This window comes from Oscarella lobularis, chromosome 9, assembly GCF_947507565.1.
Source record: "Oscarella lobularis chromosome 9, ooOscLobu1.1, whole genome shotgun sequence".
Taxonomy (NCBI): Eukaryota; Metazoa; Porifera; class Homoscleromorpha; order Homosclerophorida; family Oscarellidae; genus Oscarella; species Oscarella lobularis.
Genome location: NC_089183.1, coordinates 459,752 through 481,078, shown reverse-complemented (window position 1 = coordinate 481,078; position 21,327 = coordinate 459,752). Strand labels below are relative to the sequence as shown.

At 50.6% G+C, this 21,327-nt stretch overlaps 4 protein-coding genes and 1 long non-coding RNA gene across 8 annotated transcripts; all 5 read left to right on the top strand.

Annotated features, from left to right (window-relative positions):
* Positions 1–4,151, top strand: LOC136191600 (neogenin-like). The gene is made up of 10 exons (XM_065979969.1): positions 1–72; positions 125–738; positions 793–1,071; positions 1,126–1,455; positions 1,919–2,209; positions 2,272–2,529; positions 2,585–2,677; positions 2,865–3,068; positions 3,252–3,814; positions 3,869–4,151. Exons 2-10 carry the CDS (start codon positions 693–695, stop codon positions 3,980–3,982), a joined length of 2,178 nt encoding a protein of 725 aa, XP_065836041.1. The 5' UTR covers positions 1–72; positions 125–692; the 3' UTR covers positions 3,983–4,151.
* Positions 4,152–5,147: 996 nt separating this feature from the next.
* On the top strand, positions 5,148–6,022 carry LOC136191627 (uncharacterized). Its single transcript, XR_010670876.1, has 3 exons — positions 5,148–5,337; positions 5,500–5,697; positions 5,753–6,022. It is a non-coding gene; the product is annotated as an uncharacterized lncRNA (long non-coding RNA).
* A 995-nt stretch (positions 6,023–7,017) lies between these two features.
* LOC136191333 (protein split ends-like) lies at positions 7,018–9,834 on the top strand. The gene is made up of 11 exons (XM_065979656.1): positions 7,018–7,158; positions 7,216–7,411; positions 7,469–7,553; positions 7,683–7,921; positions 7,974–8,105; positions 8,169–8,248; positions 8,310–8,377; positions 8,425–8,508; positions 8,561–8,753; positions 8,799–9,017; positions 9,078–9,834. The coding sequence occupies exons 2-11, from the start codon at positions 7,379–7,381 to the stop codon at positions 9,724–9,726; spliced, it is 1,782 nt and encodes a 593-aa protein (XP_065835728.1). The 5' UTR covers positions 7,018–7,158; positions 7,216–7,378; the 3' UTR covers positions 9,727–9,834.
* A 1,353-nt stretch (positions 9,835–11,187) lies between these two features.
* LOC136191612 (uncharacterized) lies at positions 11,188–13,320 on the top strand. The gene is made up of 3 exons (XM_065979983.1): positions 11,188–11,364; positions 11,984–12,269; positions 12,321–13,320. Exons 1-3 carry the CDS (start codon positions 11,194–11,196, stop codon positions 13,208–13,210), a joined length of 1,347 nt encoding a protein of 448 aa, XP_065836055.1. The 5' UTR covers positions 11,188–11,193; the 3' UTR covers positions 13,211–13,320.
* Positions 13,321–15,046: 1,726 nt separating this feature from the next.
* LOC136191596 (zinc finger protein 865-like) lies at positions 15,047–21,236 on the top strand. Of its 4 annotated transcripts, none has more exons than XM_065979966.1 (8): positions 15,047–15,207; positions 16,352–16,867; positions 16,960–17,508; positions 17,697–17,937; positions 18,073–18,605; positions 18,737–19,198; positions 19,259–19,504; positions 19,659–21,236. In XM_065979966.1, the coding sequence occupies exons 2-8, from the start codon at positions 16,354–16,356 to the stop codon at positions 20,876–20,878; spliced, it is 3,765 nt and encodes a 1,254-aa protein (XP_065836038.1). In that variant the 5' UTR covers positions 15,047–15,207; positions 16,352–16,353; the 3' UTR covers positions 20,879–21,236. The 4 variants fall into 4 exon arrangements, with proteins under 4 accessions (XP_065836038.1, XP_065836036.1, XP_065836037.1 ...); XM_065979964.1 differs by having other exon boundaries at positions 18,025–18,605; positions 18,737–19,171; XM_065979965.1 differs by having other exon boundaries at positions 18,025–18,605; positions 19,686–21,236.
* The last annotated feature ends 91 nt before the right edge of the window (positions 21,237–21,327 follow it).

Below are 21,327 nucleotides of genomic sequence, written 5' to 3'. Positions count from 1 at the left end.
ATATATCCGGGATCGAGACAACTTGTTGTCCAAGAAGTGTCCAAGATGGTTGCGTGCTAGAAAGACTTGAACGTAAGCCGCCTGCAAGCTCTAATCTACCGTCGCGTTGATAACGGAAACCCAGGTCATCCGAAAACCTCCAAAGACCGTTCAAACGCGCTTCCAAATCCCCAAAATGACGTCGTCGCGCGTCGGGGGGATACGCAACGAATCACGCCCGAATGCACATCTCGTTAGAGTCTCCGTTTCGTAGGAACCGCGAGTCAAAATCGCGTTACGCCCGCCCCGCGCGTCTGTCGGTCAGACGCCGAATCTCCTGTACGGCACCGACCTAATTTCATTAGCCGAGACAACAGACAAACCGGAAGCCATCGATCGAGCGCACACAAGCGAACAAAACCCTCCTCGCACGAACAATCCACGCACAAACACAAAGCGAAACAGTCGCATTATTCAAAATCCTAGCGGGGGGGAACCGCGTTAGCGATCTCCGAAGCACGCACGTTACCTAGACACGACAACCTCGCCGATTCATCCCCTTCCGGCAAACGCGGGCAACGCGAGGCCCCCAAACAAGCCAGCTAATCTCATAAACCGCAACAATCCAGTCCTCCTCCGCTCGAATGCACTTATAGCCGTAGCCAGGCGTCGAGTCGACTAGTCGACGTCGCCCCATCGAACGCAAAGCAACGATGATCTCGCTAGTGGCACTCGCCCTCGTAACGAACGCCGTACTGGGTTAGAAAGGGGAGAAAAACCCGATCTAAACGATTTTTACCGGGGGCGATTTAGCCGTCAGGCCGCCAACTCTCGTCGTCGGTCCGCGCGATCGCGTTCTCGTTCTCAACGACGAGACGTCACTCGACTGTCGAGTCGACGGCGAGCCGACGCCGATCGTGCGCTGGCTCAAGGACAACGTGACCTTGACGCTCGACGACGAACGACGATTCAGTCTACTTCCAAACGGCTCGTTACACGTCCGTAACTTTCAAGTCGAAGACCAAGGCGTCTATCATTGCACGGCGACTAGCGAAGCGGGACGTCTTCGCAGTGCAAACGCTTTTCTTCTTCGTACGGATGTCCATAGCTCGCGCGATGGATCCCCCCTAATCTTTTCCCCCGTAGAAAGTTCCTATTTTGGGACGGTGAGCAATACGGTCGTGCATCCGAGCGAGATTTTGACGCTCTCCCTATCCGCTGAAGTCGACGTCGACGAGCGTTCGGCCGAGTGGACGATTCGACCGTTCGACGCCCCGTTGAGCGAACGAATCGTCTGCCCGTCGTCCAATTGTCCCGGCGCGACTTTTCTGACGTCGACCGATCGTTTTCGCGTCACCGCCGTGCTGCGATTGCTCTACGACGATTTGACGAGAGCGTTTCCGTCGTCGGATCGGTTTGTCGTCGAGGGACGAGTGGGAAGTCTTCCGCGACGAATTGTCAGCGCTAATTTCAACGGTAAGCGAATTTGTGAAAATTTTTTCTTGGTACATATTTTCGTAACGAGGCGTTACCCCGGGCTTATCGATACTATTTGCGTTTTATGAACGTTAGCCAGATCGAGTTATTGGCCTTAGATGGTTCCGAACGTAGTAATTTGATGTTATGTTATACAATCTAGCCTAGTTAGTCTGTCTCAGTCCCTACCTTTAACTCAGTTCCCTACAGGATTTCCTAGTACAGTAGAATTGAGTAGATACTGGACACTTTGGGGGGAGGGAGGGGAATAGATTACTATACATGGAGAGGATCATCACTGAGGATTATCCCTGTAGTTTCTAGAAAGAGACTTTGACATAATTATAGAGAACTTCCCCCTAACAAATCAATGTGCGTGTGTCTTTGTATAGCAGCGCCAATACGATTCCTTATTCTATTTCGTTGCACGCCACCACCCAAACTCTATCAATTTCTCTTATAGGCTTGGAACCCCGAGGCCTGTCAATCGATTTGCCGCCGGAGAACATAGCCGTCGAAGCCGGTCGAGAGGCGACGCTCTATTGCATATCGAACGCACCCGATTCGACGTATCGATGGTTCAAAGACGATTCTCCCATCGATCTCAACAGTCGACGCTATCGTCTCGTCGTCGACGGCGTTCTGACGATAGCCGACGTTGAAGAAGACGACTTCGGTATTTATCGATGCGAAGTGACCGGCGCCGACGGCTTCGAGGGAACGAGAACGAGCGACGCGCTCATAGACGTCTACTGTAAGAAGAAGAAGAAAAAACAAATAAGTCGTTATTTAATTTTTAAAAAATCTTCTTTTTAGTTCGTCCTGATGTTTCCCTTCGAAAGACGGCGATTGGCGACGTCGTCGGCGTCGAGTGCGTCGTTCTCGGCACGGCGCCGTTTGCCGTCGAGTTGACGTGCGACGGCGTCGCGCTCGCGCAGGAGCCGATCGAGCGAGACGACATACGCGCCGAGCACACGAGCGAGCGCGCGAACGTGACGAAAGACGCCGTGTGCGGCTGTCTCGTTGTCGGCTCGTTTGGAAGCGCCTATGCGAGCCAGTACGTCAATATAACAGGTAAGGAGGAGATGTACTACGCGTTGATTTTTGCGTGGAGCCTCTTTTTCTGTAGAGGATACGCGCTTGTTGAAAGTCACCCCGTCGTCGCCACCAACCGCTCCTCATTCAACGTCTGGGGAGTCTGTTGATAGAGTGACGGAAACTGGTAAGAAACCGAGTTTCATTTGCGCTCTACGACAGTTGCCTTTAAAAAAAAGTTCCTGAATAAACGATGGTAGCCACACGTAAATGCGCCCGCGCTAGCGCTCACATACACGCAGGCGAACACCATCACTATCGATTCTGAAGCGTCCTTTCCATGGGGTCTTATTTACACATTCGTTTTCCTTTAGTTGACCTTGAAGAGAACAAGAATGACAGCGACGGCATCTTCTCCCAAGCTCCGTTCATTGGACTCATCGCCGCCGTCGCCGCTCTCATCGTCATCGTCATTCTTCTCGCCGTTTTTATTCTCGTGAAAACGAGATCGAGAAAAGACGACGACGGCGACGACGACGACTCCGCCGCTGATAACGCCTCGCGAAGGGAACGTCAAGGTAAGCGAATAGCCCCTATTCCACTCTCTAACAATAACGACGACTTTTTTAATCGATTAGATAGTTAGTGAGGCGAAAAAAAACCGGACTTGCATGAAAATTTCCGAGAGCACAAATCCAATTATCTATATCTCTATATCCGATCTATAAGAAAATATATTGATCTCTTTCTCTTCCTCGCAGCTGGTCTCACGACCGCCGACATCGGCGATCCCGTCCCAACCGAAGTCTTTCTACGCAAGAAAAGACCGAACGTCCCCGCGAAATCGCGATCGTCGACGCCGGAAAGTTTCGCCGGCAGTCGCAACGATTTGAGCGGCACGAAAAACGGCAACGATCTCGTTCTCTACAACGCGAGGAAACAGTCGAACGCCGACGACGCTCTTCCGCCGCCGCCGCCTCCGCCTAAACCTAAACCGACGGCGTTTAAGCCGATTAGTGTCACGAACGAAGGCTACGCCGTCATGGAGGGAGATAGGCGCGGTTCGGCGGCGGCGGCGGCGGCGGGCGGCGGACGCGTTTTGTTGCGACCGGTTGCCGTCAGATCGATGGATTCTGGCGAGTACGCGCGACTGGAGCCGCTTCCGCCGCCGCCGCCGGTTACGGAGTCGTCGTCGCAATCGTCGGCGAGCGTGCCGTCGGGAGTCGGCGACGATTGGCATTTTTTGATGAACGGGAAGCAGTACGCCGTCGCTGACGCGAATAGGAGAAGGTCGCCGTCGCCTCTACCTCCACCACCGCCCATCGTACGCTTACATATAAACATGTGCCTGTATGCGTGTTATGTTCTTTGTACGTAGGATGATTCTGAGGAGCGCTATGCTGAAGTGGAGACTGCGACGGCGGATAAAAGGGCTCCGAGGCCTCGTGCGCCCTCTCCCGTTTCTTATGCCACTGTTGTGCCCAGCACCTGATTTTTTTCTAAAGAGAATTTGAACTTTTTTTGTACGTTCTGTTTCACTATGATTTAGTTTTTAGGAAATTATTCACCGGTGTATCCAATGCATGTGTACGTACCTTCCAGCTAAAAGAGGCGATATATTTCTAAGCTGTCAATTGCAATAAAATGCTACTCGTCATTTATGAATAGCGGCTTATATTATTGAATTTTACGACGTTACATGCGTCTTATTTTAATTGAATTCATTGTCGTCTTCATCGTGGCAGAGTGGCGGCATAATAAACTAGTATCATCGCATCGCTTGACCATGGCGTGCTGCATAAAAACATGTACTATTTGACCTAGCTGTCGTGTGACACATGAGCTACCCCTAAATCTTTGCCCCTTCGGGTGACCGCATCAAGAGGCCCATTAGCTCGCAGTTGGGTTTGCGTGCTCCAGAGCCTCATGACGTCAGTAGACTCAGTGCGCACACTCGAATTGCGAAATGGACGACGAGTTGGTTGAAACAATCCGTGAAACAATGCTGAGCGCTCTCGAAACAATGCGCGGGCTTAAAGTCGATCGTGAAGTGGAAAATGCGTTCGATTTGTTGAAGAAAAGTCGCGATGGCGCCGAGCCCTTCTCGAAGGCAGTCGAAGCAACGAAAGGGGCCGTCGCTTCCTTTTCGAAAACAATCGGCAATTTAACGGATCAAGTTTCGACGTTATTTTTGGAGACCGAAAAGCAGAAAGCCGTGATTTCGAGCCTGCGATCGAGTCTCAGTACAGAAAAGAAATCGGCCAAGGAATTGCTCCAGAAAAGAGCGGAGCTTGCGAAGCAAACAGCAGCGATGAGTAATCTGCAGGCGGCGTGTGAAACGTACAAAAAGAAGATGTCAAACCAAAGAGAGGAAATCACTAAACTGCATCAGCAGCGAGAACAAGAGGCAATAGCCGCAATTCCAAAGAAATTCAAGGATGCTCTAGAGGATTTGACAGTGCGACTTACAAAGGTGGAACAAGAAGCCGAATCAGCCAAAGCGGAAAGGGACACAGCCAAAACGGAAAGGGACACAGCCAAAACGGAAAGGGACACAGCCAAAGCGGAAAGGGACACAGCCAAAGCGGACAGGGAAGTATTGAGGGCACGACTGGATAGGCTTGAAAGTCAAAAGAAGTTGTGACAGCTGCCCAGCTCATCGAGAAATGCCGTAAAAGGTATGAGAAAGAAGTTGGCTGGAATTCAGATCACGAAGAAATCGTTGAAGCGGTTGTGAAAAAGCGCCACAAAATTTCACGCCCGAAGTTGACTGGCTACAACGTAGACGCGGCTCTTGTGCTTTCAGCAATTGCTTCCGAGCTCAAAGCACCAAAATCTGAAGAACAGGTGAAGGAAGCCTTTCAGATGATCCAGAACGCGCTGTAGAAGGTGCATGCTGGTTTGTGCACACTGTACTGTTTGAGTTGAGAACAGAAAATAGTTTCTTGGCATTTTGCAAATGACTACCGTTTACCTTGAATTATTGTTGTTAATTTGATAATTTTGCAGGTGATTACGTGATGCGCGCCGCTTTTGTACTGTCTGTCCCACCCAGCACGCTGATTGGTCTGCGCAATAGGGACCAAGACGCAAACCCGTTGAATATCATTTGAAAGTCAGCAGTTTATTTTGAACGGGAAGCAGTACGCCGTCGCTGACGCGAACAGGAGAAGGTCGCCGTCGCCTCTACCTCCACCACCGCCCATCGTACGTTTACATATTAACATGTGCCTGTATGCGTGTATATGTTCTTTGTACGTAGGATGATTCTGAGGAGCGCTATGCTGAAGTGGAGACTGCGACGGCGGGTAAAAGGGCTCCGAGGCCTCGTGCGCCCTCTCCCGTTTCTTATGCCACTGTTGTGCCCAGCACCTGATTTTTTTTCTAAAGAGAATTTGAACTTTTTTTGTACGTTCTTTTTCACTATGATTTAGTTTTTAGGAAATTATTCACCGGTGTATCCAATGCATGTGTACGTACCTTCCAGCTAAAAGAGGCGATATATTTCTAAGCTGTCAATTGCAATAAAATGTTTACTCGTCATTTATGAATTTTTACTGAGGCACATGGTTTATCTTAAGACACCATGACGTCGGTGGCTATCATCGAATTGCGAAGAGCGACTGCGTGACGCTCGCTGCTCATTATTACTGTATTCGATTTGGCGACGAATTACTTCCGAATGATATGATTGGTGAATTAGGAATGGAAGAGGCAGATTGTTTCTGCCTACAATAAACACGCTGGAAAGTCGAAAGAGGAAGCGAAAATTTCGTTTTTGAGAGTCATTTCTCGTTTTCCAGCGTTTGGTTCGGCTTTCTTTGAAGTCAAGGTAAACGAGGGGGACATTAGATTCCGAAGAAAATGGCAAGGGTCTCTTATCTTATCTATCAAACTACGGAATCAAAATTTCTTGAAATTCTACTGATCGCAATCAATAAAAACGGAGTCAACTTGATCGATCTGAAGACAAAGGTTCGTTTCATTTATCCCGCTTTTGATATTTTTCTATTGACTTGGCTTCTAGAATATTTTGATGACCTATCCGTTTACTAAAATTGGAGCAGCGGAAACATCTATTTTCACATGACAATAGGCAATTTAGTGAGAGGAAGCAAGCGTTTGTGCGAAACAACTCTGGTTAGTCAGTCAGTCAGTATCCTTCAAAAGAATGACCGCAAGCGAATTCTTTGTATACCCAGGAATACAAAATGGATGACTTTCTGACGTCATACATCTCTATCATGCTCCAGACAATGAATAAGGCTCGAGCAGCTGGCGGTCCCCGGACCTCAAGGTCCAATTTATTTTTAAAGCAAGCTAATGAATCCGGCGGGGGCGGCGCGGCGGATTCTAAGAAAGCTCCCGCGGCCGTTGCTAAGCCGGCGGCTGCAGCACGGGCGAAAAAAGAAAGCCCGTATCTGGTAGAGCCGCTTATGCTGGAAAGGCACTTGCTGCGGCGCGCAAGTGAACTGATTTATGTATTTGTACTAACTGTAGTACGTAGAGTAACGCATGCGCACTTCAAGAAAAATCAAAGGATCGGCACCTACATCGCTTTCGTCGCTTCTCTGACCGTCATTCGGGGTGCAATCGACGCGATTCGAGGGAGCAGACGCTTCGAAGACTCCCTTCGTTCCGCCGATGGCCGAGACGCACGATAAAACGGTGAGACGGCGCAGCGAAAGCGAACTCAGCGAGGAACGACCCGTTTTTTTCGTGCAGCCCAACAAAACGAATCCAGACGGGTGTTCGGGGAACAAGGGCCGAGCAGATTGCGAAAGAAACGCATGCGCACTTCAAGGAAAATCAAAGGGGCAATCTCAAGTGTTAGCAGACGCTTCGAAGGCGAACGAAATCCCCCCCGAAGACTCCCTTCGTTCCGCCGATGGCCGAGACGCATGATAAAGCGACCCAAACGGTGAGACGGCGCAGCGAAAGCGAACTCAGCGAGGAAAGACCCCGTTTTTTCGCGCAGCCGAACGAAACGAGTCCAGACGATCGCGAATCGTCTCGCCCCGTTCACCCATCGACGTCGAACGACATCGTAACGACGAATTCGGGTAAGACGACGTCGCACAATAACGCGCGGCGGCGCACGACGACCACGTGTCTCCGTTCTCACGCCCATAATCCTATAGTCCATCCGGGCGATTCGCGACGCTATTCATTCATCGAATCTCTTTATGTAGGAACGTCTGATTTGGGTCGAATGTCGATCAAAAATTCCGATGAAAACGTTGGAATTCGGTGGTTTGGGTCGACTTCCGCCACCGTTATCGCTCAGGAACGCGCTTTTCGTCCGGGACATATTCCAAGAGGTCCTACCAGCGCGTTTCACGTGACTACTTCTCGTGGTGCCATGACAACGAAATCCCAATTGAAATCAATATCGTCTGTCATTCGGCCACAAGCTGCTGTAGCAGATAAAGTGACACTTCCAAAATCAACGTCTCTTCCTTCTTCTACTGGTATCTTTTCAGCCAATTAGCAGTGGAAGTGGAAGGGCTGACATGATAACGGTGTCCTCTACTTCTCATGTTCTCTCATCTTCAAAATCGCTACTTCAACAGTCTCCTCCCCCTCCCCCTTCATTGCTAATAGCCAGCAGCGAAGTAAATACCACAAAGAATGGGTTATTTATTTATTTATTTATTTATTTATTTATTTATTGCCAGGCGTCTTTGCCGTCTGTTAGCCAATCAAATCCTCCTCTTCCTTTGCCTCCAGGTGGCGGGGAAACCAAAACAGAGAACAAGTTTGCATACACTAAATGCTTGTTTGAAATTTCTATATGTATTGTTGTTGTTGTTATATAGGTCAGCAGATGCAGCATCCGGTCTTGGTTCAAAAATAGCAGCTGCTGCTCCCGCAGGAATCATATTGAGTATGTATAAATATAAAATATTGGACTCTTTTTTATTTTTTTTTCAGATACGCCTGCTGCTCTTGTTGGCGGTACCACGACGACGGCAACGGCGCCGAGAATGACGCCAATTTCAAACGTAGCAACATCAAGTAAGAAAAAATTTCTATAATTAATTTAAGAAAGACGAGTTTTTTCCCTTAGTTCCTGGGAGTCAGTCTCTGTCTCTTCCCCCGCCGCCTACTCCTCCTCTAACGACACTTTCTTCTCAGCCTTCTCAGTCAGCCCAAAGTCCTATTGGAAGTAGGAGTATTGGGGCTGGAAGCGTGGGCGGCAGCAGTTCTCAATCTCGAACGAGTACCAGTGCGTCTCCGCGACCGCGCATTCTATCAAAAAGGTAATAAAAGGGAAATTATTCTACTGATAACTAATCGTAATATAGAAAACATGGCATTGCTGAATCGACGTTGAGATTTCTCGAACTGGTTTCGAGTCTCCGACCAGACGTCGAAGTCGAACGTGCTGTTGCGAGCCTGAAGGAAAGCATTCGTTGCGGAGAGACCCCCTCAGTCAATGCGATCGATCGAGCTGCTGCCTCATTTTCTGATACTCTCGACGACTTGCAGAAGACTCTCAGACAAGCGAAAGGCTGCATTGAGAGGTCTGACACGCAGGGCGGAGTGATTTCGAACCCGCGATCGATTCGCGATCTGCTTTTTAGGGTCGAAAGGCAGAACAGAGATCTTGAGGACCTGCGAAACAAATACAGCAAGGTCATAATCGAAAACGGCCAGCCGAAAAAAGAGGCTTCCAAGGTCCCACGGCTGTTGAAACAGCACGAACAGCAGAAAAAAGAAATCGAAAATCTGCGTGCCGCATATAAAGAGTCGACAGAGAAAAGAAAAAAGCAAACTGGCGAAATATCTCGATTATTGGAACTGCGCGTGGAACTTCCAAAGAACGTGAAAAAAGATCTACAAGAGCTCAAGGAACGCGACGTGAAGAGACAAGAAGAGATACAAGAGCTCAAGGAACGCGACGTGAAGAGACAAGAAGAGATACAAGAGCTCGAGGAACGCCTACACTCGCTGGAAATCGATAGAGATTTTGTCAATACATCGCAGTTTATACAGGACCATCGCGCTAAATTCAAGCGGGAAAAGAACTGGAGCAGTAGCTGCGACGCGATTGCAGAGGCAATCGTTAACAGGCGTAATGAGGTGTCACACCAGCATATGAGCACTATCAGTGCTGACGCCGTCGGCATGCTCCCGGGCATTATTCTTCAGATGAAAAAGGAAGCATCAGCATCACGTCAGAAGTTGGCAGAAAGTCTCACTGCTGACATGGTGAAGGACGCTTCAAACTGATGAATAAGGCTGTTGCTATGTAGACGATCGATTGCTCTGGTAGTGCAAGTTTGAGTTTTGAGAAGTCAGAGAGACTATTTCTGCCGAATTTATTGTTTACTTTGGGTATATTGTTGTAATTTGTTAGGAATGACGTGGTCTCTAGCGCGCTGATTGGTCTGCCCAAATAGGCATAGGTACCGAAATCACAAAGAATGCCCTCTTGATCAGATCTAACCGATTGACAGCACCAACCACACGGATATTTCACAGGGCCCGGGTTGAGCTCAACATCTCCACAACGGAAGAAAAGTGGTAGCAAAAAAACCCTGGCAGTTTGCACAATTGAAATATCCAACAGAAAAATAGAGATAAAATCAGAATTTGAATTTGAAACGATGACGGCGCGAATAAAGCGTTTTTTCTTTGATTAACAGAAAAATACTAAAAACCCCCTGTTTCAAATTGACGGTTTTTGACGTCACAATCAAAAGTATCCACTCATGTACAGTATGTGCGTGGGTATGTACGCGTGTAAGGGTAACCGAAAATATGATCTGAACATACCTACAGTACGCAGACAATGAACTTCAAAATCAGAGAACGCCTAATTAGGATCCTAAACATGAGCCCTATGTATGTACATAGAGTATGTGTGTACGTAACTTCCAGCTAAAAGGTAAAAGAGGCGCTGTATTTCTAAGCTGTCAATTGCAATAAAATGTTTACTCGTCATTTATGAATTTTTACTGAGGCACGTGGTTTATCTTAAGACACCATGATGACGTCAGTGGACTCAGTGCGCCGACTCGAAAGATGGACGACGACACAAAAAAGCTCGCTACGTCGATCATCACCATGCTCGAAGCTATGAAAAATCTCGAAGACGATTTTGAAGTGGATTGGGAACCCGTGAATCGCGCAATCAAGTTGGTGACCGAAAGTCGCGATGGCGTCGGGTCGTTTTCGGAGGCTCTCGCAGCCGCAGAGCGTGCAGCTGCGAATACGATCGACGTCGTGAAGCAAGAAATGCTAGACCTCTCGAAGTTGTGTGCAAATTCCGAAGAGCTGCTCTCGCGAATACTAGAATCGGAGATTGAGGAGAAAACGAAAATGCGGAATGAGTTACAGAAGGAGTGCGAAGAGTTGGAGGAGTTGGTGTTACAGCAAGATGAGAAAATCGCTGAATTGCAGACTGAGCTAATAGATGAGCTAATGGAGGGCGAGCAAGCAGAGCTTATGTAAGTTGCTGGTTTTTCGCAATGAGTTGGTTATTCCTATTTTTTCGAATGATTTATTGTGTGGTTTGTTGAGAACTAATAATTTCTTCATTTGTGTGAATTATTGCTCTGGATCATAAAAAATAATTTGATGCACGTGCACTGCAAAATTAACTATGTAAGCCTTAAGGTAAACAAAAGCAATGAAGCCCAATTCTTTTGATTTGGCCCCGATCCGGGAGTTCTTCTCAGGCACGTGGAAGACAACATGGCCGAAACGCGTGTTCCCCCGATCGCTCACGAGGAGCTTCTTGGCGCGAGCGACGACGCTCGCCAAGGCGAAGCAACGCACGACGAAAACGACGCGAGCTCGGCCACCGCCAGCGCCGTTCGACGCCCCGTGCACGTCGTCAAAAGCGACGGAAACCAGAAACGAATGGTAAGCGAACACTAGCGACACATAAAGGACTCGAGCGGTCAGATAATGGTTTCGGGAGGTAATCGCGGGACCCTAATCGCGCCTGCTCGAGTGCACGAAGCGGTTACGCGAGGGAGTTTTACGTTACGATTGTCGAATGCAACTCGACACCAATGGGGAGGGGTTTTTAGTGAGTACGATCGACTTACTTGTAGCTCAGAGCCCCTTGCTTCGTTTTGTGTACTACGCATAGCTTTTTTTGGTGTACACCTACATAAGTGAATGTCTCACCACGCCATCTGTTTGATATGTGCTAGTTTCTTAGCTGAGATCTATGTCACTGCCTTAGGCCTTTTTTTGTTAGATATACCAGGCAGAAGGAAGTCTCGTGTCACGAGACTTCCTTCCATCTAGCATTGCAATGTTCATCATCTGCTATAGAAGGGTCACGAGATAATATTGCTGTTGTAGTATGATTGATCAGTCTAAGTTTGTTATTTGACGTCACCCAGAAATGAACCCTAATGTGTAGAGTCAATATTATCAGCGTCTTAGTTCGTGTGGGATATACACAGTATGCCACTAACGTTTGCTGAGATAAAAAAGGGCTCGTTTTGTACCCTTTCTGTTCTCTTCTCAGATCACTGCCTTCTGGGACTCGGCATCTGTCAGTGTAACCGGTCGCGATTTCTACGGCATGGTGACCGCCGAACGCGTCAACACGGACCACGCGGACAAGCTCGCCGGTGCGATCAAGAGCGCTTCGAAGCACGTGACCCCGCTGCTATCCAATCAGGAACCGCTCACCGTCGTACTGCGCTTCGACTCGAAGGAGCACTACGACGCGATGGGAGCGGAATTGAAAGCGGGCAAACTCCAACCGTTATTACCCCAAATAACCGGATACGAAATAACCCGTCTAGAACGTAAGACAGAGACTAAAAACGATTATTCATTTTTTGATTTATGTTTATTAGCGATTTTTCAAACTGCCGCCCACTCGCTCTCACACGTCGAAATCAAACCGCTTCAATTCCAATTCGCTCACGTGATATCCGCGATTCATACGATGATCGGACGCTTCAGCGAACTTCTCAACTTCATGTCGTTCACGTGCGAAAGCAATCCGCCGTCGAGCGTCGCTCTTCCGGCACTCGAAGAACAGCACGTGATTAACGATGATGACGTCAGCGGCGGCGACGACGACGTCGACGACGCGAGCGGCGATATTCCGTCGTCGTCGTCGTCGAAACGATCGCGAATCGACGCCTTTCGTCAACAGGTATCCCTATGCATTCTTCTCATCGTTCCCGCGGATCTCGACGCGCACGCGCGAACGATGCGCCGCGCGTTCGCCTCGCGCTCTTTCTATCGCGTTCGCGCCACGTCCGGCATGACCCCGTCGCAGCAGTACGAAAAGTACTACGCCTATCCGCACGTTCCCGAATATCCCCTCTCGACGCTTCCCCTATTCGGGCTCTACGCGCGACCGCGTTCGTCCGGCGGCGGGGCCGCGACCGAGAGCGCCGCGTTGAGACTCAATATGTACGTGAGCTGCGATCTCGTGATCATGGAGCAGTTCTATTCGAGTATATTGGATCAGCGGCCGTTTAAGGGGCGCGAGGGTCATCGATTTTTTCTCATCTATTCCCTCTCGTCGGCGCTTGCGTCGAACGTCGAGTTGTATATCTATTATTGTCCCGAGTGTAAGATTGTCGTCACCGAGGGCGTGACGTTGCATTTTGTCGTCGCTGATTTGGTGCTCGCCGCCAATCAGCTCGGCGAGAATTTGCTGAAGAAGTTGGGACCGAGTAGCTATATGACCGTCGATCCGCAGGAGCACTTGGTCGTGCTGCACTCGGTGTGAGAAATGATGACGATTAGGACTTGATTGATTAGATAGACTTTTATATGAGAATCTTTTGGAATGTGTGAGCGCGGAATGTCGTCAATGAGATTTAGATGATTATGTCTGGCCGCCTGCGTGAGTGGGACTTTGTAGGCGTTGAACGAATTGCTAGGATTTTATGAAATATCTCGATGGATAGACTATTGTATGATGAAAGACGTTAGGGGATAAACTGTATGAGGGATCCTTGGGAGAATGATTATAGGAGGGTCCTGTAGCTTTGAAAGAATTTGATGGTTTTTACGTGGCGCTGTGGGACTCTTGCTATTTAGGAACTTAAGCTTAGAGGAGGTCTTGTGGTTGACCTGGTGGTAGATAAGAAAGAATGCCAGAGTGACGCTTACAGCCACAGTCTTACGAACGTACGTACGTACATTAGCTTCACAGCCAGTCAGCTGGGGAAGCACAAGCATCTGCCAAAGTCAGACAAACCACTAGAAGTGAGAGGCATGTGAAACCATTAGTCTTTAGTTAACCTAATGCTGAGATAATAATAATAGCAAGGAGGATATGGTCCCAATATAGTAGTTCGCTTCGCTATTTTTGGGTGTACAGACTGTTGGACCCCTTGTGTAACAGTAGATCTTCTGCTGGGCCATATAGGGCGTGCCCATTATGAGAGGCAGCGTAGTGCGTTTGTTTGCTAGTCACCTGATTTCAGCCGGAAGGATCCTGTCGAATGTTGACGTAGGGCACTTGAAAGCCACGCGAGCTCCCGGGGGGAATTCAGAATATGTACCACGGTTATAGAGAATAATGTAGTTTGCCTAAGAACGGAACCTCTACCTCTCCTCAAACCCTTGTTTCCACCTGTGTTGATTCGAGGCCTAAAAGGTTGGGTAGAAGAATGAATATATTTATGTGGTATATACATATATATGAAGCATTTGAGAGAGATATAGGTCAATATGTTGAGCAGATAGGTGTTTGACCGTAACCCAGAACAGTAATTGTAATCGTGGGCGTGGAAATAAGAGGGGAGGAGTCAAAAAAGGGGATTGTCCTGTGACAAAAGAGAGAAGCAGACATCTTTTAGAGATGCAATTCGATTTAGCGCAAGTAAGAGGCTTCGCTCGCTTTGGTTTTGTCTGGCATTCCATTCCGTTGAGACGATGAGGGGGCGTGGAATTTGGTGTCTGCCCACCTGCGTCGAATCAAAAGCCACACACCTTGTTCTCTGTAATAACTGATGTTGTTTGGCTTCGGCATATGGGAACGATTTCTCGTGTGAGGTCGGCGTGGGGGCGTTCGGTTGTGTCTATTAGCCTTTAGCTCCCATCAATGGCTATACGTGTGTTCATATGTCGAGAGTCTCGTGATGCACGAGCCGGGGGAGACCTTTCGCAATAATCGCATCTTTGTTTGCTTCTCGTGGAAACGTAACCAAGGAGAATTTCCTTGTTTACTTCTCGGCGAGACCGAGAAAATCACGGGCAAATGAAATCGTATCCCTCCCCTTCCTCATTACTTTTACAGGATGCGAGAATGTGCATTTGCAACGCACTAATGATTCTGACAAATGCACGAGCTGCATGAAATTTGGCTCGCGAGAGAAATCGAGTTAGTAGGGGACGAGTTAGGAGGTCTCCTTGGAAAATCACCCGCCTGTAGCTAGGAGACGGTTGACACGCCGTGGCAGGCACGTGATGCAAATAATCGACATTTCGCCGAAAATAAAAAACGCGACCGCGTCACGAAAGGTCAAAGTGCGTTAAGAGAAGGGGTTGGACAGGAATTTCGGGCATCCGGTTATTACGAGATGACGTCACACACCCAACATTACTCACATACGGGCTATCGTGACCGAACATGCCAAATTGGTCACATTCACATTATTCGCGATTTCCAATATTTCGGTCCGTAATTCCTCGACGATAACCGATCGTCCGGCCGGCCCGGAGAACGTACATCGCGTCGACGCGCCAAAACGAGCCGAAACGACGCGAAAACGACGCGTAAGTCTCGTCTTGTTCGTCGAAAGGGGGCCCCCCTCCGCCTTCGCGCGTGTCCCTGTCGTTCCGCGAAAGCGAAAACGCGACGCGCGACGATTCGCGCTCGCATTTCCGACGCTAGGTCGTTTTCGAAGCGAAAAAACGCCGCGCGACTCTCGCCGCGCGATTTGACGTCACACCGCCGTTCGCCCTCGCGTCGCGCGTGACGGCTCGTGCGATTCCGTGCACGATTATCGCCCTTCGACGCCTTCTACGTTCGGGGAACGCACGGGGGGCCCCCTCCAAATTTTTACGAGGGCCCTTGCTCTCGCTTCGTCATGTTGCCCTTCGTTTTAATTAACTTAGCCATCTAATCGAATTAGCGCGTCGCTGAGCGCTGGCTCGTAATTTAATTACCCTTCGCTTTTCTCTCACACAACTTGGCTTCTCTCCTCCTTTCCCCGCGTGCGCGCGCCTCTTTTCTCTACGCGCGCCTTCGTTCGAACGCGCGACATATTTTTCGTGCTTTTCTGCCATTCGCGTGGATGCGGTTTTCGCTTCCTCGTTTTTTCTGCGCGCTGATTGGTCGCCGCCGAGAAGGCAGACGCACTTTTGCGGATTCGCGTGCGCTACCCTAATTAGAATTCCAATCGCGGGCGAGCCGCTAGACCGTGTAAACGCGCGCAATATTGCCGCAATCGTCGCTTAGACTGTCTGCCGCGGCAAAAACTCCTCCCCCACCCCCATTCGATATCCCGTATAACGAACTGGATATTATTCCCAAAAGCGATGACGTAGCACTTTTCTCGGTAATGGATCTCTTCCGCACCCCGCCCCGAACGCCGGAACGCGGATATTCTCGTACACTGGGTACACTGGGAACACTAGTTCCTTTTTCCGCGTGGGGTCCACCGCGCGGGGGTGGAGTCACGCCCCCTTTTGCGTATCCATTTTGTTATCCTTTGCAAATTGTTTTTCGGATGACTCATTCCTCGTTCGTCGGTACGAACCGGTTCTGTATGGAAAAAAAGAGTCCGGGTTCACATCTAATGACGTCACGCATCAATTCGAATATCCCCTTTTAATTTAGTCGCGAGTTGCCCTCGCCAACGCTAAAGCGCGCTAATCCAATAGTAAAATCGCCTTTTTCCTCCCTCCCTCCCCTCAGGAATGACGAGCGCAGCGAGCAATAGTGCAACAGTAAACGTCCCTCTTCCTCCCGCTCCCTCCACGCCCCCGCCCGGCGCCTCCCAAGCGATGGAGTACACCCAATCGACGTCGCATCCGCACGTGCAGCTACAGCAGAGTAGCCGTCTCGTCTGCAAAGTGTGCGGCGCTTCGTTCGTGTATCCGGGAAGCTACGCGAAGCACATGCAGAAGCACGAAATGACGTCATCGGCGGCAGTGGCAGCGGCGTCGCCGCCGCCGCCGCCGCCAAGAGGCAAGGATGACGTCGTCGTCGCGTCGTCATCGTCGTCGTCACCGAGTGGCGGCGCTTCGCAGAAGAAATCGATGACGTCGCAGAGACCTATTGCCCCGGCAACGGCGGCGGCGGCGGCGGCGGCGGCAGCTTCAGCAGTTGCGCCTCAAACAGTACTACAAGGGGCTCCTTCAATGATGCCTGGGTATTATACAACTGGCGTTTCTATGGCTCCAGATGCGAATGTTCTGTATTCATTGAAAGGTGAGAGTCTGTGAGACTAGCATTCATAAAGATTACATTATTTGTGTTAATGGGAGGAATACTAATATTTTTTTCTCTATGTGTTTTATCAGAACTTGAGGCTTCGAATTCGCTTCGCTGTCAAGTGTGCGGTCGGCAGTTCAAGTACAAGAGCTGTCTCATCACGCACATGGAGACGAAGCATTCGGCGTCGCTACAGGCGGCGAATCCTATGCAGCAGCTTGCCTCTCCTATGGTCTCCGTCAATCCCAAAGTGTCGTCGCTTCACTGTGAATTTTGCGGCGAAGTCTTCGTCTATCACGCCAATCTGATGAAGCACAAGTACAAAGTCCATCGCGAACTGATGCAGAGCTACGCGACGGCGTCGTCGCTTTCCGGCGGCAGTCATCACGCGACCATGGCAACGACGGGGCAAACCACGCTTCCCGCTCGAGGAGACGAAGCGAAAGCCGGCGGCGGCGGCAGTGGGGACATATATCGAGGATCGGCGTTCTCCAGTTACGTGTCTGCGGCGTCGCATTCAGGAAGTTTGGCACCGGGAGGAGCGAGGGGAACGTCGCCACCGCCCGTTGAGGTGAAGGTAAAAAAGGAGAAAGAGGGTGGTGGTGGAGACGAAGGAAGTCAGGACGCAACTCCAGATCGTAAGAAACGCGTAGTAGCAGATCAGCACCCAGTAGGATACGCATATATGCCATATACTATAGCTCATTCACACTGTAGAGAATCATTGCTAAAGCAAATCACGTATCTTTTGGCAGACTAGTGTCTCTGGGCCTATAGTCTTGAACCATAAATTCTGATGTATTAATAACTGTCCTCTCTTCTTTAGCGTCTCAAGTCCGTTTTCCCCGTCCCATGTACGAGTGTCCTCTCTGTAAGATGACGTTCGTCTACGGCGCGAGCTTCATGAAGCATATGACGAGCTACCATCCGGGCGAAGCGTGCCCCTACATGGGCCCCATAACGCAGGAAAAATACTTCACTCCGCCCCAGTCTTCGTCATCCCAGCAGCAAATCGCTCGTTCACAGCGGGCTCCTCCGACGTCAGCACCGTCACCACCCAATAGAGGGTAAGTAGAGACCTAGTCACTAAGGGGCTCTACAATCAATATTGTGCATGTCGAGATACGTATGTATGTATCAATATTCTCCTATAGTTCTTACACAGCCACGCGTGATTCATTCTCTCTGGCTCCTTCACGCAGAAACGCTCCCCCTCCAAAGCAGGACGACTTCAAATCAATATTCGAACGCGCCTCGCTACGCATCGCCGGCATACGCCAAGAAGGCCTCAAGAATCTCTCAAGCGGCTTCTCCTTCGATTTGAACGCCGACGGCGGAAGCGGCGGCGGCGGCGGCAACAACGTCAGCAACGGCGAAGTCGATCCGGAAAAGGAAAATGACGGCGGCGAAACGGAGAACAAGTCGGACGGCGGTAAATCGGACGGAGAATCTAGCGGCACGGGAAGAGCGACTCATCACGCGTCCGTCATTGTGGATGCGAGCGAAGTGAGAAAGTATCCGCCGGCGTCCGTCGTCGAGGCGGCGAAGCAGCAGGTGCCGTCGAAGCAGCAGGTGTTGCCGAAATTGCCGGAGTTGGTTACGTCGAATCAGCTTTATAAGAAGGATTTGCCGGCAACGACGGCGACGACGACGACGACGCCGCCGCCGCCGCCACATCAGCAATCTCCTCTCTCGAAGAGCGGCGGGGGAAGTGGTTCGACCGCTTTAACGCCAGGTATGAGGGGGGAAAGCGTGCGTTTAGAGTAGAGCAAATTAATCAATAGAGAATTACGGATGCAGTACTATGACTCCCTGAGCTGAATAGCAGTAACTTTGGGTCTTTATTGAATTCTTTCCTCCCTCTAGGCTCCAACTGGCGCATAGTGAGCCGCAAGTGCTACGTGTGCCCCGTGTGCCGCATGGAATTCGTCTACGGCGCCAGCTTCATCAAACACATGCGCCGCTATCATCCCGACGCCTCCTACGATCTTCCCAAGACGACGCGCACGCGTCCGCCGTCGCTCGCCGCCCCGGGCTCGTCCGCGACCGTTCCGACCGGCGGCGGCGGCGGCGGCGGCGGCGTCGCATCGGAAGAAGCGTCGCCGTCGTCGAAACCCGACGACGACGACAAACCGCGCGTCTCAATGACGTCATCGGCGACGACAGTGAATATTCCGATACTTCCGGCGCCGGTGCCGGGGCTCAAGGGCGACTCGCCGACGGCGAAAGTCGCGGAGGGACGCGGCTCGCCGGCGACGATGTCGTTGACGGCAACGACGACGAATCAGAGCGGGAATTCAGGTAAAAATGCGTCTGCGGAAAGGCGTGGTATGGCTAATCATACAGGCGCTTTTTTGATCGTCAATTTCCACGGGGCTTTGTTTCTAGATCGGTATCAGGCGCGACGCACGCGTCAGTGTCCCTGCTGTTCGGCCGTGTTCGTTTACGTGGGAAGTCTCATTAAGCATATGACGAAGTGTCATCCGGGGTCGTCGTGGCTGACCGAGAGCGGCGATCTGCGGACGTATTTTAAGCAGGAGGACGAATCGGCGGCGGCGGCGGCAGCGGTGGCCTCTGCGAATGCGACTTCCGCCGCTTCGACGGCTGCGAGTTCGACGTCGGAGCCAAGAAAAGGTGAGACTTTGCTTTGGGGGTGGAAAAATTGTGAAACGGTGTATAACGTAGTTGAATTAAAAAAACGGTATTTTGAAATATATTAGAGAGGAGAGAATTCGTTGATTTTGACACCGATTTCCAATTGATTTTCTAAATTATCAAAATTCCGTAGACTTTTCTCTTTCCTCCTCTCTCGCAGACGCCGTCTCGCGACGCGGCCAACGCGTCCACTACTGCCGCGTCTGCTCCAAGCCCTTCTTCTACATCGCGAGCCTTCACAAGCACCTCCTCGATCACGGCGTCTCGCCCGAAGAGGTCGTCGGCCTGACGAGTCTAACGAATCCCAAAGAAGAAGCCTCCGGTCTCATGTCGACTCTCTCCACCGGAATGATCTCGCCCTCCGTCGCCGTCGCCGCCGCGCCGACGTCGTCGACCGGCGGCTACGCGGCGTCGAGTTCGGCCTCCGTTCCGCCGCCGGCGAAACGATTGCGTCTCGAATCGCCGTCGAAATTGATGATCGATCCGGATGAGTCTCTCGACGACGAACCCAGTCACACGATGTCGTTGCGCTCGCGCGCGACGCGTCTTCCCGTCAGCTACGCCGAGGCGGAAGTCGAAGAATTCGAATTCGTCGAGAGCGACGACGACGAAATAGCGATTATTATAAATAACGCGAATCATCATAGTCAGAGTGGCGGCGGCGGCGGAGAGGGCGACGCCGTCGCGATGCAAACGGAAGCGACGGTGACGTCCCAACTCGCTCTGCCCGTGAGAGCGTTCGATCAAGCGCAGCACACCGTTCTCGGCTGCATGCAACAGGCCTACTACGCTCTCGTCGCCTTGGAATCGCTTCAGCAGCTCGTTCGCTTCGATCAAACGCGCCTGCCCATGGCCGAAGTGGCGCGTCTTCTCGTCGACGATCCCGACGGCGTGGCGAGCCTCGCGAACGCGAACGCGGCCGTCGCGACGATGCTTCAGGGCGGGAATGCGCTCACCGAAGCGCTGACGGAGATTCAGACGGCGTTGCACGAGCGCGCCGGCGAGTTCAACGTGCACACGGTCAATTCCGTGCATTCGGAGGTTTTGTTGATTGACGGGCGGAATTTCGTGCTCGAAGCGCCGGCGACGGGGGCGGGACGGCGGCAATCGGCGGCGATGAAGGTGGGTGAGACGTATGATGACGAGGATCGGCGGCACGGAGTGCCGTCGTTGGACGACGATGAGGTGACGGCAAGCGGAGGGAGTCCTTTGGCGAAGAAGGAGGACGCGTCGCCTCTTGGGTCGCCCGTCGCTGCTTCGGAGCCGGACGAAGCTCCGGCGGAGGTTCCGGCTCCGATGGAGGAGGAGGAGGAGGAGAAAAAAGAGGGGTCTCCGCTTCCGGCTTCTAGCTAGATCGTGTATTGATAGAGTCTTAGGCTGAGAGCTATTATTATTATTATTATGCGAGAGAGAGATCTTTTTCCTGTTTGCTTCTTTAATCAAATGGTTTGTTTGACAACTTTTGTTCTTCCCTCCCCCTCCATTCCCCCAGGAAAGCCCATGTATTATTATTATTATTATACCACCATTGCAACGAACTAGAAAGGACGGACAAGAGTAACGATAACAATATTAATATATGTTGTATTTATTGATTTATTAACAGTGCACGTGGAATTTTGTGTTGTGGCTCTCCTTTTTTCATTTCCTTTCTCGTTGTCTGACGGAGTATTTTGTAGAATTGGAGGATATAAATACCGTATTTTAACGAGTAGTAGCCGCAGCGCGAATGCACGCTGAACTTCTCGTACCTCCCTTTATCTACAAATCATTTTGAAACGCCAGAAGAATATTGATTTTAG